At 39.8% G+C, this 16879-nt stretch overlaps 2 protein-coding genes across 13 annotated transcripts in view; both read left to right on the top strand.

Annotated features, from left to right (window-relative positions):
* The window catches only part of samd10b (sterile alpha motif domain containing 10b), a 58041-nt gene extending 54828 nt beyond the window's left edge, over positions 1 to 3213 (top strand). For both annotated transcript variants that reach the window (XM_005931832.1, XM_005931831.3), the window contains exon 5: positions 1561 to 3213. In XM_005931832.1, coding sequence (XP_005931894.1) covers positions 1561 to 1583 — 23 coding nt within the window. In that variant the 3' untranslated portion in view covers positions 1584 to 3213. The remainder of the gene's footprint in view (positions 1 to 1560) is intronic.
* Positions 3214 to 7762: 4549 nt separating this feature from the next.
* znf512b (zinc finger protein 512B) overlaps positions 7763 to 16879 on the top strand; it is a 29315-nt gene continuing 20198 nt past the window's right edge. For 5 of the 11 annotated variants that reach the window (XM_042224683.1, XM_014336644.2, XM_042224682.1 and 2 more), the window contains exon 1: positions 9318 to 10757. In XM_042224683.1, the coding sequence (XP_042080617.1) occupies positions 10358 to 10757 (400 nt within the window). In that variant the 5' untranslated portion in view covers positions 9318 to 10357. The other 6 variants (XM_042224689.1, XM_042224687.1, XM_042224685.1 and 3 more) reach the window with 5 other exon arrangements.

Below are 16879 nucleotides of genomic sequence, written 5' to 3'. Positions count from 1 at the left end.
CAACATATCAATTTTTCATCAGTCATTCTGTGCATTTGTATGCAGCCATCTGCCATATTTTAGACTCTTTCCAGTAATTATCTAAAACTGATGAAGTTGCAATTAACCTCTACAAAACACCTGACACCACCCACCCCCAAATGCAAAAAGAAACCCTGTCAATAGCACTTTGGCTGCCTTACGAGACTGCCTTGGTAACCTTTTTGCTCTGAATCGATTCTGTGTGTTGCCCATCCTTGCACAGCTTTACTCGGAGCTCCCTATGGTGCCCGCCAGCTGAATTAGAATATGAATGAAACTCTGAGCGTGACAGACAGAGAAGAAGGAGGAACATGTCATTTCTCCTCAGAACAAATTTTGCTCAGTTGCGTTTCACCCCCCCCCCCGGTCTTCCCACCCACCTCCCCTCCTCTGCTTCATCTAGGCTCTGACGACTCCATAGGGAGCTCATTTAAAAGAATTTCTATCACAGAAACTGTTTTCTGTTTGTCTGTGCAAGCCTCAAGTCATATCAGCGCCTCTCTGTCCTGTCTGCTTTTCCATTCTGTCCCTCTGTTGTTTCCTGGTCGAGGTTTACTACCGTTCTACGTTACATCTGTCTGTGTTGGCTGCAAATGTGCAGACAGGTATTGTCTCTTCCTTGGCAATCAGAAGAGGAGGGCTTGAAGCTGAAATGCCAACAGTCTGGGAAAGAAAAGTCTGCCGTTCTGCTGACACTGGTGTCATTTTAGGATGCAACAAACTGGCTAGTTGTCAGGGAAACCACCTGGTTGAATCTGTTGTTTGAAAAGACCCAAGAATAGATAATTAGAGAAAAAAAAAGGTTTGCTAATTAAATCCCTTTTTTGTAAAGCTTTGTAGCCTTTTCTACCTCCAATTATTAATAATTTATTCATCTCCATTTTATTGTCTTTTTCACTACTTAGTACCATTATTCTACTTCTTAGTCAGTCTGCCAGTGCTTGTCCAAATTACTGTTTGTTTTGGAGACTGTTGCTCTGTGACTGAGTACAGCGTATTACATCAACAGAGATTAATCACAAAAGTTTCACAGTAGTGTAAATGTGGTTGTATATTATACTCGGAATAACAAGCATGAATTTTATTTTATTCTGTTGTTCGGTGGTTGTCTTTTCCCCCACTTCTTTAGTTGAACCTATGAAAAATGCAAACAACAACACAGTTTGATAGCCATGAAATAGTAGTTTTACACCAACATGGTGATTCCCAAAGAGGTATTAGTCAAGTTTAGAGCATGCTGTATCTCTATACATTGTGCAGTTCACAATGAAAGGTTGCTGACAATAAGGCATCCTTACTGAGACAAATGCTTGGATATTAGAGAGACTCTTAGATACATCTGTGCTCTCAGGACAGCACAGACTTGCACTGAGTGCATACAGAACAAGCATACCAAGAGAGAAATGTGTATTAACTATTAACTATTTACTGAGGTCACAAAGGAGTATGATGTAAGAACAAACTAGTGCTGCACTTTCAACCTCTTTTGCATGTGAATCCTATTTATGTATTCCCCTCTCTTCTCTCCCCTCTCTGCAGCCTCCTTTGGAAATTTCTCTTAGCTCATCCCTGGATCCATTTAGTGGCCCTTTCCCTCATCCCTTGTCACAATACGTCTCTAGGAGCCATGGAAGAGCTGCTGTCTTCAAATATGTGAGCGGAGAATCAACGAGTGAAAGGGGAGAGGACGAGCCTATAGACTACATGCCAACCAGTCTGGAGGATTCTCATTCAACACGGCCAATCGGGTTTACAGACACTGAGACAGAGACAAAAACCCCGCTCTAGGCAGGGTTACCCCCTGTAACATACGATAAGATGATAAGATGAAAAGATGAAAGATTAACAATCTTTGTGATGATGTTTGCCTGGCGCGGGTATATCTTCGGTCATAGAGAATCTCCTTTTGGTTTCCTTTCTCAGCTGGAATGCACTGATTGAGTCATTTCAGCAGTAGCTGTTGAAATTATATGTATTTGACATAAGTAGCGGTTATTGAATGAATTATTTTTTGACATGGTTTCACTTAGTTTGTAATAAGCATTTGGCTCAGTGGCAAAGGAAATGTGGATGTAGCCATAGATTTATAGGCAGAGCTACAATTTAGACAATGGAACCTTACATTTAATCTTTATCTCCCTGTAAAGTAACAACCATGAGCGTATTCAAAGGTAATTAGAGCTTTTGTTAAAAGCATTTGACTAATGCCAGTTTAATCAACCCCTCACCCACGTGTCACACTGCATTTTCCTCTCAGGACATCGGTTTCAGAATTTGCAGGCTTGGAAGATGAACATTAACACTTCAGGCTGAATGTCATTCCCACAATAAAATTTTTGTATTGTGACTAATCTGCAGTATTTCAGTGAGAATTTAGAAATATATATTATAGGGTGTGAGCATTGTAGAGTAACATACACTTTAATGTGTGTATACTGTAACAGTTCTTTGGTCTTTTATTAATGAAATGGATCCAAGGGGCTCACAGAGTTAATGAGATTATAATTGCTTGATAAAGCAATAATGCTAGTGCTAAAAGGTGAAGAAGATGCACATCTGTAGAGATGGGATGCACCGTGTGAGTGTCTGCTGACGGAAATAAACACCTTGCCCTCTACAGTGGCAGTACTTGCAAGCCTTGTAGTTTCAGTCCTTTGTCTGTGATCATGTATACTGTATGTCACCTCTTACACACAGATACAACAAGAAGGATGGGTCTCCGTTTGTGTTCCATCTTGTTTCTCTCCCTGATGTGACGCTGTACTGTCAAATGGTCAGAAAACAAGATACGGTTGAGATTCCCACTGTGAACGAAACCAGCACCTTTGATGTCCTTCTAGGCAACAGCAGACAGCGACGATGACAATGATGCTCAAGACAGATGACTAAATCAGTGAAATGAAACGTTAAAAAAAAAACACACAACTTCCAAAACATCTGCACCAACCATCTTCCAACTGTCCTTTTACAAGGACGCTTTGAGTAATGTGAGATATCGACTGTTAAATGGGAAGAAAACACACTTTTATTTTTAGATGAAAAAATGTACTGTAAATACTGGTTTACATTGACTGATGATTTATGACCTGCAAAAGGAGAAAATGTTTCTCTGTTTTACAGATTCAACAGTGGACGGAATGGAAAATGATGAAAGCTGTCATCATGTTTTTTGAATAAACTAACTGAGATGAATTGTTAGTTGAGTTTTTAATCGGCAGCCTTTGAAATGCATGTATTTGACAGTAAAATAACAATGGGGGGGGGCACAACAAATGACGCTAAAAAGAGGAGACGAGACAAAGGAAGGCATAAAAGAAAGAATGGAAAAGAAACAAAAAAAACAAGCCCCAGAACATAATCACACTTCAGCCTGATATACACCGCCAAAACCTATGAATCAGCCCTTTATTTAGTCAGTCTTACAATATAACATCCAATATTTTTCCAAGATAGAGAGATATTTTAAGTTATTTAAGTTAAAATAATTTTCAAAACTACAATTGGTTCCTCTACCCTTCTTGAAACACAGCGTCTGATTGGAAACAGATTTTTGGCAAGCAGTGCTCCCATTATCAAAATGGCTACAGAGCCAAACGATAGATTGTCCTCTCTGTTTCGACAAATCAACCCGAGTCTCTCTTGGAAAGGAAATTGGTTTGGATATTTTGAAATAAATACACCAGACACATCCAAAAATAAATGCAACGCAGTTCCATTTTTGGTTTTGAAGCTGTTAAAAAGGTTGTTTTGATGGTCAAATAATGTTTAAGACTTCTAAAAAAATGAATATGTAGCTCAAACTGTGAAATAACATTTTTATTTTCTTGCTAAACAGAGAGAAATGCAACTTGTGGGTTTCTACCTTCATTATACATAAGCAAAGATGAAAATGCATAGAAACATTTCTTTTTATTTTGTTTCACACATGGTAAAACAGTAATTCATTTCCTACACACAAACCTTTGTTTCAATTAAAATGACACTGTATCCATGCATGAAAAGAAGCAGGAAGAAGAATAAATTCTTATTAACGCCTATCTATAACCATGCAAGTAGGCACTGACAACGAAAATACACTCTGACACTATTCTACACACAACAAAACAAAACAAAACAGCAATCAGCAATGAGCAATACCACTAAATAGCAAATTAAAAAGGATAATTCTTTCTATAATTAACTCCTGTTATTTGAATCTTCTTCATATTGGTTTAACATTTTATTCTTATAGTACCTTTTAAATTGATAAACATTTGTACAACCCTTAAGATGATCATGGAGAGAATTCCACATTCTTATACCTATAACAGTTGGACTCATTTGCCTTTGAGTGGTCCGAGCAAACCTTAAAATAAAACTTCCTTCTACTATCCCCATTTTCTGAACACAATACAAATAATCTTTGTAACTTCAGAGGCAATGTTTTATTTTTTGCCCTAAACACAATTAATAATGTCTGTAATTTCACTATATCTTCTAGTTTTAATAATTTCAATTTTATAAACAAAGTATTTGTGTGTTCTCTGTATTTAACATTATGCATAATACGCAGTGCTCTCTTCTGTAATAAGTATAATGGTTTCATATTAGTCACAAACACAAACACTTGGTTTTAAAAGGTCACAAAACTTCCCCTCAGAATCAAAAAGTGCTTCTAGAAATTATAATTTGGTGTTATTACCTTAAATGAAGTGTGTTTATAATTTCAAGTGCGTAAAAATGTTCAAAAGTAATTTTTTTAAGAAAAATAAACTCAATTTGAATTACAGTTACTGAATATTTGTTCCAGAAGTCGCACGTGCTTCCTGAATTGTGGGTCCATCTGTGACGACTCTGACTCTGTGAATGCAAAATAGTGCTACACACGATTATTGTGTCTTGCATGTGCATTCATGCACGCACACTCACAAACACACACACACTGGCATCCAATTACTGAGAGACATGAAGCATCTCACCTGTTAATAACAGGGCACATGTATGATAAACAGAGTCGGTGAACATTAGCTTTCTCAAGCTTGACGGGAAAAAAAAAAATCTGGCGCAGATGGTTGGATGGTGCAGTTAATTGGATGCTGTTTACTGTTAAGTGTCTTTTCTTTCTCTGTGTGGCATTTGTAGATGAATGAATTCCTTTCAGAAAGCTGCTCTTTTATGATTATTCGCTAAAATACCCCAAAGCTGACACCCTTCTACCAGATTGTTTATCGTTATCTGCTAGTGACTTTGATCAGATGGATCTTAGTCATATGACAGCACTGAAATTGAATGAAAAACACTCTGTCCCCTCTCATCAGCTATATCTGTTGACAAGCCCTTTAACGGTTGCTTGAGTGAATTTCCTCTATGGAATAAACTTAAACAGCTAGAGAATTTAATTTTTACTGGCATCCCTCAGATGTTAATACAGAAAACTAGTACAAAACACATTAGTATGAAATAGTGCATGCCTGCTCCCCAGACTTTCACTGGAAAGGTCAATAACAGTTAGCTGCTGGTTCAACTTTTCAAGAGCCTTTAAGTGCACAGACCACTCCACCTGGCCAATTTTATAAACTATTAAGTAGCCTTTTGCTCACTCAGCAGAGCAGGAGTGGGAACATTAATCACTGCCATGGTTGGAAGTCTTAATCAGGGGTCAGACTAGGCTCTGTATGAACTATTCATTAACAGCCATTAAGGAAAGCAAATTTCAGGATCAGCTGGATATTCGGTGTAGAATGGCAGAAGCCAATTGCACCCCGCAGACTTGGTTTGTCAGCTGAGTGTCCCCTCTGGCCTAACAGATCAGAGATCAACCCCAACAGTGTCTGTACCAACACGTGTCGCTGCATAAAGTCCAGTCACTATGGAAGAAATAAATATCATCAGAATTCAACTATTTTTAGACATTGAATTTATAACACTGAATTTTTATCCTCCAAATTTCCCTGCAAAAATATTCACCTGCAAAAATATTCACCTGCAAAAATATTCACCTGCAAAAATTCACCTGCAAAAATATTCACCTGCAAAAATTCACCTGCAAAAAATTCACCTGCAAAAATTCACCTGCAAAAAATTCACCATCAAATATTATGGAAGAAATATAGTATCATCTCTGATGATACTATATTTCTTCCATAAGTCACACATTAAATATCGACAACAATGCTGCAGGAACCCAAATATTTCTATCCAGTAATCAACAAGAACGGTTTCTAACACAAAACAGGACTGCACTGCTCCCTTGTGGAAGAATCCGGATAAACCTTGACTGAAAAGAATAATGAAACCATATGAAAGCTTTTCAGTGGTAATAACTTAATGTTATATAGTCCAATCGTGTGAAATTAGTATCTATGACTATTCCCCACATGGGTTTATCTTTTTATTGCAAAAACATGAAGCCACATAAAAACCTAACCACTTTGTATGTTAAATACCACAAAAGTGACTATCCCTCTCTCTCTCTCCATAGATAGATAGATAGATAGATAGATAGATAGATAGATAGATAGATAGATAGATAGATAGATAGATAGATAGATAGATAGATAGATAGATAGATAGATGGATGTGTGGTGGTTAACACTGTTGCCTCACACATACTGAGTTTGACTCCACCATCTCCACTGAGGTATTTCAGTAGTTGTATTTCTTGTTCCACTAGCCCACTTCTCATGAGTTTGTCTTGGTTTCCCAGCATCTGATGTGGACTTTAGTAAACCAGGTCACATCCAAGTTGGTATAAGTGTCACGTTTCGCATATGTGTCATGCTCCAGATCTAGCCTGGGGACCCTTCCTGGACACATGCTGATAGGGACATATATACACTCACTGATCACCTTATTAGGTACACTTTGATGGTGACTGGACTGGCTGGACTGTCTTGGACCTCATATCCTTCAGAACTCTCTTATTTTTTCCTCTCAGAGGTTCATTATTATTGCAGGATCTCTGTGTTACAATATAAAGCTTTGGATAATTTTAGCCATTCTCCTCTGACCCCTGGCATCAGCTAAGCATATTTGCACAGGCGACTGCTGCTCACTGGATATTTTCTCTTTTTTAGATAATTCTTTGTAAACCCTAGAGATGGTTGTGTAGGAAAATCCCAGTAAGAGTTTCTGAAATACTCATAAAATCCCGTCTGGCAACCATGCCACATTCAAAGTCACTTAAATCACATTTCTTCCCTAGTCTGATGCTCAGTTTTAACTCCAGGAGTCCATCTTGACTCTAGGGATGTATATATGGCCATTCTGAGACACAGCAAAGGAGTTGGCAAAAATGCTGGAGACCGTGATGAGGTTAATTTTACTTTGTATTTATTATTGCTTTTTATCTTAATTCTTTTTCACTCGTTTTGTTTTGAAAAGTGTCCCATTGTGCACTAATGTTTTTTTTCTCATGCTCAAGTGCATGCAGGTCTTGGGGTCATGATATTTTTCATCAAGAAAAACCTTTTTAATCGCTAATCTCGCGCCTTCTCGGAAATATTTATTAGGCATTATTGAAATACCAGTAATACTTTTACATTAGTCAAACCTGCTATTAAATGAGGATCTACCGCCCTCCTCTGGCAATAACGATCCCACATAAATTACATCATGGTTCCTGATGATTTCCACTAATAGGAAATATCGGGTCATGATGACTGGCACCAATCAAAGACTAGCAGGGACCCTCTGTTGTTTTACTGGAAGTGAGTGACGTGGCAGTGATGCTGTGAATGATTAATTTAGAAAGAGAGAGAAGAAGAAAAAAAAGATGTGGGCTCACACCATATGTGAAGCATTTATTATTCTGTGTTAAATGGGGAAATGCCAGTCTGTTCATATAGCCCGTAACCAGCTTGCAGCTATACAGCAATTAAAGACCCAGCAGTGTTACTGACTGCAGGCCTGTGTGCTGTTAAACTGCCATTAACATCAAAAAGGACTAATGGCTTATGTCTAAATACTGACCTTGAATTGAAAACACAGCATCAAAGACTTTTTACTCTTTACAAAACTCTGGCTTTAAATGCAAAATATTGAGCCAATTAATAATTCACTTTTTTATGTGGAGCCTTTTGCTCTTATGTATAGCCTTACTAAATTATAGGCATACTTGATATTTCAGAGGCTTTTTTTGGAGGGAGCTACTTGCAGTGACTACAGCACCGGCCTGGTATGACAGCTAGAACAGCCTGCCACAGACTGGACAAGAAGCCGTTATCGGCTACGCGGGAGGACATGGGAAGAACATTTTGGCTGCAGCTAGATTAAAATAATTCGCTAAGGGTTTGTATACGGAATTTAAGCCCTGACCCTTTTTTTGTCGTCAGGAGCGAGCGCCGTTACGTCGGAAGAGTAGCACGAGCCGGTATTGCAGCGAGTTTATTAGCCAGAAAGCCCACTATTATTCAGCTCGAAAATTGATAATAATAACGCGAGAGTTTGCAAGTTGCCTCAAGACTGTAGTCGCAACTGTCAAAGGTGGAGTGGATACGCGCATGACCCAACACACATTACTGTAATACTGTACACGGCCGCCGAGATAATATCCGTATAAAAAAACGAATAATCCCGAGGTAAGGAGCGAGGAGTGAACCAAACCCGACCGAGATTTGGCGCTTCTGCTGATTCGTTTTCGTTCGTTTTCTTTTACTCTAACCAACAGACTCACAGCCGTCGAAATTACTGCACTAAACATATTTTTGTGCCTCCCTTTAGCTCCAGCCAGCGCAAGGATTTTTTTTTACTCCTCCTTCGTAATAAAGTCGCCATTTTGCTTCACTGCCTATATAAACCATCCCGTATTCTAATATTTTTTCTCAAGGAGTCGAGGGCTCTGTCTTTCCTGGCTATTTCTATTAATTTGGAGAGTTTAACGAGAAGACAAGGGTTGGAGAAGTGCCTCGTGGTATACATATTAATGCACGAAAGGAGAACGAGAGGGGGGGCAAGGCAATTGGAAGCTGGAAATAAGGTGAAAGTATCCTGGATTTCTTTTCATGTTCAGACGAATTTATAATTTCTCATCTCCTGCACTGCTCTTTTTTACCGTCCACCTGGTCGTCGTCTGCAGACTGGGGGGGACAGGACGACGGTGACGACTGTCCGCTTCCTTTCAGGCCCCCCAAGCTCAACCTGACCGCTCCTTGACGCACAGCAGGTGTGATTGCCATGTAACTTAACGTTGGTGAAAAAAAACGCCTACTTTGGTGCCTGTCTCCTGCCCCTGACCTCCTCCTACCTCACGTGGATGACCCGGGGCCACCCGGGCTCTGGTGCTGGGTGACTGCTCGACAGTTAAGGTAGGTGTGGCCGGGGAGGAGGAAGAAAGTAGAGCACTATTTTAGTTAACCACATAAATAGGCAACTCAGACCTTGTTGTAGTTGTCAAACAGCGTGGCCGTGTGCCACGTGCGGTGTTAAAATACTTATTTCTAGGTTGGTCTCTCAGCAGATTGTGAGAGGAGATGTGAGTGGGTGTCACTGGGTTTTGTTGTGTCTAGCTAAGTATATGGTAATAAAGTTTCTGTAGCAGGTTTGTGTTTACATGTAGATTTAATCGTTTACGAAAACCCCAGCTGCAATGTATTTATTCATTTATTTATTTATTAGGAGGATGCTGTTGAAACACTGTGGCAAATCTAAAAGGGGGTTATCCTACATAATTATTACAGGGTTGCACAGTAAGACTCACCATCAATCAGCCATATCTTTCTCACCACCTCTGTTTATTTTAAGTAGTTATGAGCTGATCTGTAGCCCATCTCTTCATGCTCTGATACATCATACCGGAAAAGGAAGATGCCTAGTGTTAATGTGTGAAAGATTTCATCAAGTTGCACCCTGCAGCAAGTTCACCGTGCATTTTATAGTCAAAATCATCAAAACTTTACAACTACTGTGAACGCTTTATCTCTGTGGTATTCACGCAGTGAATTGCACAGCATGTAAATGGACACCGAGTGGCCCCCATTGAGTGACCCTTTGTGTGCTTTGTAATTCATTAGGAGAGTGACATGAATGTGTGCTAAGAGAAACCATGTTGGATTGTAATCAGTACCACTCACCATAATTAGCAATTGTCAGCCTCTATTCAGAAGGCTGTTCCTTCCTGATGGGGAATGATGTTTAAGCACAGAGAGTCTGAACTTGACATGTACAATATAAGCATCGGGATTGATAGATGTAATGTATCTCACTTGACCTGAACTAGAGATCGCTGGTTTTCATAGTAAAGAAAGCTTGCACAGCTGCTCAGGAGCGTAGCTTTGTATCCCCACCATCTCTTTGACTCACCTTTTGTCTAATGGGCAGAGCATGAAGTTAGTGTGCGAGTGAGAGTATTGATTTTGAAATGAAAACATGGAAGGTCACACCCTCATTATCACACGTGTGCCTGCGCTCAGATAACCTTCAGGCCAATAGCACTGATGGCCAACATAAAGAAGCTGGATTATTGAACAAGGAGACAGCATCATCACACGCTATTGATGCAGCAGACTTTGCTAATAATGTTTCGACAAACAATGGATTCGGATTAATGAGCAGCAGAAGCATTTCCGATATTACCTTTAGCTATGTCTCCTGTGTGTTTGTACCCCCTCGTTTGTACATTGCAGGCATGGAGAGCCCAAGTGGGCCCAAGCTTGGGAAGCTGTCCTCATCAGGGCTGTCGAGGGGCCGAACGCCCAAGCATGGACATCCCCAGGAGCAAGTTAGAACCATGTCAAGCCCTGAAAACCACAGCAAACATAGTGAGTGACGAGCCGCTACATTTTGTTGAATGAATACAGTGTGTGAGTTCAGGTTTTGTTGGTATGACTCAAGTTTGCTCCTGGACTGATTCTAGGATGAAGTTCATGAAGCGATACAGTGTGAAGAGTAGGTACTGGGTGCATACAGCATGACATACTAACACATATATGACAGCTGAATTTTTCGTTTTTGCATATTTGTTTCTTAGATCCAGCAGGTTTGCATTGGCTAAAGTTTTGTAATTCCAGCTAGTGCACTTTAGTGTGCTTTCTCAAGGATTTGATTAGCATACCATGCATGCAGGGGTCTCTGTAGCTGCTTTTTTTTTTTTTTTTTTTGAATGGATTATATTTTATTAGAAATCAATGGTTTCAGGTTCAGTGTAATTCTACCCCTCTCACCACAGTAGAGCCTGGAAACTCCAGCAATTTCCCTGAGACTGCTTTGCAGTGAGAAAAGCAAACAAACAAGAATTGCCAAGCACTGACACAAGTGAAACCCCAGGCCATCTGGATGGAAATGGAAGATTTTGGAAAGAGAGGGCCAGACTGGGGAATTATTTTTCAATCCAATAACCAGTAGATCATCATGACTTTGTTAATAGCGTTGGGCAGGCTTGGAAAAATGGGGCTGTTCTAATATGACCCAGTTGTTTTGGTTGCTACAAAATAGCCTCTCATTCCCAGACACACAGAGCACAAACACTAGACTAGGTGCTTCGGTTTATTTTCTTTTCATGTTATTATTCAGCCCTGTAGGCCAGAGTTTCATACCGTTGTGCATGCATGTGTTTCTGTGTATGTTTGCTTGTTGTGGTTCTTAATGCAAAGCTTGTGTTGCAAGAAATGAGAGTTCGGCGACACATGGTACAAAAAAAAGTGTGGAATCCCTTTACTAAAATCTTTCTTGTATGATCTTTCATGTATTTATGACTGTCTGCCAGATCTTCCCATAGTTAGAAATAAAACACTCTCCTCAACTTCTCATTGTGTAGGGTCTGGCAGCTGATTGGCTGTTTTTGCTGTTGAAGTACTTTTGTTTTTTGAATGAAATGGTTTTCTCTGCAGCCTCTTAAAGCTTTGTGTTTTATGGGCATTTTTTTTTACACTTTATTACTCAGTAAATAAGAGGAGTTTATAAATCAATCAGCAGAAAGTTTGTGCTGGGCTCTGCTCTGATCGATGTGAGGCTAAAGACAAGAGATTAGATACACACTTTTGGCTTAGCTTCACTAATGAATAACTCTGATGACTGCGCGTTTTACTGTGTGCGCGTGTCTTAAAGTAATACTATAACAGGTGATGGATTGGTCCTGGTTTTTATGGGGCTTTTTCAGGTTACTTAAGATTCTGCTATTTCTGTGTGTCTATTTCATTTTCTCTTTTTACACTTGATCTGTTCGGACTTGCAATTATCTTGAGCTTCTAAGTGATACCAGTAGTATTTAGATCATGTTTGATACTGCAAGTCTGTGCTATTGTCTGTTTTAAGAATAGCTTCTGGCACAAAAGATAAGAATCTATGTTCCACTATGTCTAAGGAAGCTTAGCTGGTAACATTGCCAGCTGGTTGAGATTTATCTTTAAGAACCACAAGGAGAGAGACAGATCTTCTCCTGGAGCACATGTAGATTGTACTGACCAATAAGAAGATGAATGTAGACATAACATACAACACGGGAAATGTATAAGAAATTCTACATTTCCATTTTAGGAATATAGTTAAATTTTATACAGTAACCAGTTTGGAATATGATTCATAAACCAGTAAGATATTCATTGACTGACTGACTGTGCCAAATTGTGTTTCAAACACCAAGCAATCTTTTACAATTTTCAGTCTCCTTAACTTATTATTTAGAAATTTTATAGATGTTATGATAAGGAGAAATGCTACAGTGGTGATATAATGAACCTGGCACTGGCCTGTCTATCCCAGGGGGGATATGAACCTCAGTTTGGGGAAACAAAGGCATCAATATCTAAGGCTCCCTATGAAGGTTTTTCAGTCCATGCTCATTGCACACAGTGTGCTCTTCTGATAACCTCATTATCTGCCCTCATCCCACTGGTTACTTCTTCATTTTTCATTTTATGTCCATGGAGAGTTTGGACTGTTATGTTGCGTTATCAGTTCTCATGTTGGCCCATAAATCTCCAGCTGGAAACTTTGCATGATGTAATAGCGGAGAAATCCCGTCTGGCTGTTGTACTGGTGGTTTCCTGAAATCACTATGTGCCTTCATATGTGACAACAAAACCTGGGTTTGTGTGCTTTCCTAGAGTGTTGTGGTTGAGCTGTCACCTTGCCACACCAGAGAAGTCACAGGAAAGAATGTGGTCCTTGAGGGTGATTTGCGCTCTGTTTCTCTCTTTTGTGCTTCAAGATGTTTCCTATTAATGTCTTGTTTGATTCTAAAGCTAAGTCATTTTTTATTTAGATAGAACTAATGCTGTTTTGCCAAGTGCTGTAGGCCCTGAAAATAGTTACCTTTCAGCAAACATTAACCCAAGTCTAAATAAGTAAAACTTGGATGTGTTAAAGGCCGCCCCCTTCTTTACCCTCTCTGACCCCAGAACACACTATCCAGTCGGCATGTTCTGTGTAAGAGGAGATGAGCGCTCCAGATTTGTTGTTGTATGGTAACATAAGTGGGTTAGGAGGGGAGCTGAGAGCGTGATAAGTTTTATGCTTGTGGCTGTGTGTGAATGATAATGTGCTATTTGGTGCCATTTGTTTGTGTTTATGTTTATGCATCTGTTCGTGCCTGTGTTTGCCCTAGCATGTGTGTTCTCATGCTACACTTGTCTACTCTGGCTGTGGGGACCTTCTTTTCAGGTCCACAGTTGCTCTCTATTGACCTGGTATATCTGCGTCAGTATCCGTCCATCAGTCTCTTGCTTTTCCTCTAAATGTGCTGCTTTTTCAAGCTTTCTCTCACTTACTTGTTGTCCAGACGTGACTGTCATTGCTCACTGTTCTGTCCTTCCTCAGCCTCGTCAACTATTTCTTGTTTACCTATTAGCAGTGACTTAACCTCACTATTCCTGCCACTTCCCATTCCTTCTTCAGCCTGTTCCCAACCGTTACTCTCACTTCTGGTCTTCACTCTAATCACATTTCATATTTGTTACATTTTCTAGGGACTTCCTCTTAATGGCTTGAGTCTATCAAATCAGTAAAATAACAAAATATCAAATCAATAAAAAGCTATAGATTGAGACTGTTTGTTTTTGGGTAGAAATTGAATTCTGGTGCTTTTCTCAGCCTGATGCTACACCTCATTTTGAGGAGAGTCCTTTGTCATCTTTGTCACACCTTCACTTGGCAGACTTGTGGATGGTTGATGAGAACGAGTAAAGGGAAATGGGAGAGGAGAAAGATTGAGTTGGTGAGTCACTGTCCATAAGGAGGGTATTGCAAACAGTTTGTAGCAGGCATTGTCTCTCGGCACACATATAAAGTGCTGGATGCCCTGTTGCATAAGCTTATTTTATTATTATGTTGTTGTTTTTTCAAGTGTCTGTATATGCTGTGCATCAATTGTAAACTCCCCAGTGATTGGTCAGTTCTCCATTATCCCTCAGGTTTTATCTAAAACTGTTGCGATTTGATGTCACTAAACATGGCATTGGCTGTGGGCCAAATAAGTATCAAGTAATTCATTGAGTTTCCAATAATATGAAGCATGCTGTTGATGTGGAAGGCTGTAAAATCAATACAGGTCTGAAGAAGCTGTTGAGGTACAATGAGTCACCAGATTATGTAGCAGAAATCTCAAGCCTGAGCTCTATTCTTGGCTGCTTTACGTGTGGTTTAGTGGTGGAAGTAAACTGATATTCTACCACATGTCTGTGTAGTGATCCCTGGCCTCTCAAACAAAGTGATTCCCCATACAGTAAGTCTGCGGGCAATAAAAATTGGCATTCATTAGGACACTGAAGAATCTCCCAGTGTAACTGTTTTCACTAAGACTGAGTGACTGGTGCAAGTATAGAAATAAATGTAATTATTTTATATATCCATTTTCTTACACTTGCACAATTCAGGGTCATAGTTGGAGCCTATTCCAGCTGTCCACCCAGACAGGTCACCAGTCTATTACAGAGAGGCAGATTTCCATTCAAGCTCACAATCGCACCAATGGACAATTTAGAATCACCAGTTAACCAAACGTGTTTGGGTGGTGGGAGGAAACCGTAGTGCTCTGAGAGAACCCTTGCAAGCAAAGGGAGACGATGCAAATGTCACACAGAAAGACCTCCAGTCAACCAGTGGTGTCAAACCAGGAGCTTTTTGCTTTGAGGCAACAATGTTAACCACTGGACCAACAACTCTCCCTGAATAATGCAAGTGATAGCAAATGCCACAGTCTATGCCAGCACTCAGAATGGTTTAATATTAGGAAATAGGTGAAACAAATAGGAAGGTGGTGCCACTAGACAAAAATCCAAAAGTAACCTTTCAGCATATAATAAATCGAGTTGTCTAAGAGGAGTTTTTACTCCTGCAACTGCTTTCGGCTCTGTTCTGCCCCATGATAGGGAAACTTTGGCCAATCTGATCTTTTCTGGAAAAGAACAGTCAAATAGTGTGGCGTAGTATGAAGAAAAAGTTTGGGTATAAAGCACCCCACTATGCAGTGGGCTAAGGAGAGGGCATTCTTAGAGGAAAGCTGGATTTGATTTCTTTGTAAAGCCATAAGTCAACATTGGCATTATTTTAATACATACCAACACATACATATCAAACCGGCAGGGTGGAATGGGGCTCAGAAGAGAGAAGGAAAAGCTGTGGAAGGCGGGGCATCTACTTTCAAATTCTGGTCCTTTCCTAGATTGCTGCCAACAGGAACTCTAATTTATTTTGCAAATAAACCAGTGGAGCTCCACCAGATTCTTTTATTTGTGGTTGTGTCCACTTTTCAGTTAAGGCAACCCAGAGCAAAGGTATGTTTTCTTGCAATGCTCTATAAATTATACAGATTTATAAACATTGCTACTGATGAATTGCTGTTTCCATTCCATTAAAAAAATAATGAATTTTGACAGATTAGTTAAATGTTTGTGTCTTTCAACAAGTGGATGTATGTAAAAGATTAAGCTCAGATGGTTACACAAAGCAAGAGATAGAAAGGAGGGAGGGGAGAAAAAGACAGAGAGAGAGCGAGAGAGAGATAGAGAGAGGAAAGACTAAGACGGAAAGTGAGAGCCAGACTCACTGAGACTCTGGGGGTTTTTTTCAGTTAGCTGTATCAGGGTAGTAAGACTTGTCTGGTGTTGCTCCACCTCACTCCTTACTCACTGTCTGGAATCAGGCCTGACTGTGAGGGAATATAGGAACGTCTTCAAAAGGAGGTGTGTATATAAATGGAACAACTGTTGTGCGTGTGTGTGTGTGTGAGAGAGAGAGAGAGAGAGACAGAAAGAAGGAGGGAGGAAATGAGAGAACATAATGTAAAATAGCATATAAATATGTGCGTGTGCTTGTATAAAAGCGGTGAACTGTTGCTAAATCAAATGTGTGAAGAAAGGAAACAGTAAGCAAGAAGAAGTTAAAGCACAATAGACAAAAATTTATAGCAGAAACAGAGATGTTAGTAAGGTCCTGTGGTTGCATTCACTATAAAAGCTGCACAGCTTGCACATGCTGTACAGTCATCTCCTAGTGCGTTTGCTCTGCAATGAGTCCAGGTGTATTCGTTTATACATCTAGCGTCTGTTGAGATTGAGGAAGTAGTGTGTCTTGTCTTTTTTTCATGAAGTAGCATGAGTGGTGAGTGATGTTGTTTGTGTGTTGTCTTTCTAAACTACAGCATGTCTAAAACCAACTGCGAAGGCACAGACAAAGGCTCCTGTGTGACTGTTTGTCAAGGAAAACAAATGACTGTTCTGTGTGTGTATATATGTGTGTGTGTACATTTGTGGGTAATGTGTGAACCCTTGCACTCAGGGAGAGCAGTTGCAGGCGTAGCTAGGAGAACTCAGAGGTTATTTGAGATCATTAGACAGCTGCCAACACTCCTGGTTCTCTTCTCTTCTCTTCTCTTCTCTTCTCTTCTCTTCTCTTCTCTTCTCTTCTCTTCTCTTCTCTTCTCTTCTCTTCTCTTCTCTTCTCTTCT

This window comes from Haplochromis burtoni, unplaced genomic scaffold (genome assembly GCF_018398535.1).
Source record: "Haplochromis burtoni strain Fernald_Lab_line unplaced genomic scaffold, NCSU_Asbu1 Contig_146, whole genome shotgun sequence".
NCBI classification, from domain to species: Eukaryota; Metazoa; Chordata; class Actinopteri; order Cichliformes; family Cichlidae; genus Haplochromis; species Haplochromis burtoni.
The sequence above is the reverse complement of the archived record's forward strand: the minus strand, read 5'-3'. Positions and strand labels throughout refer to the sequence as shown.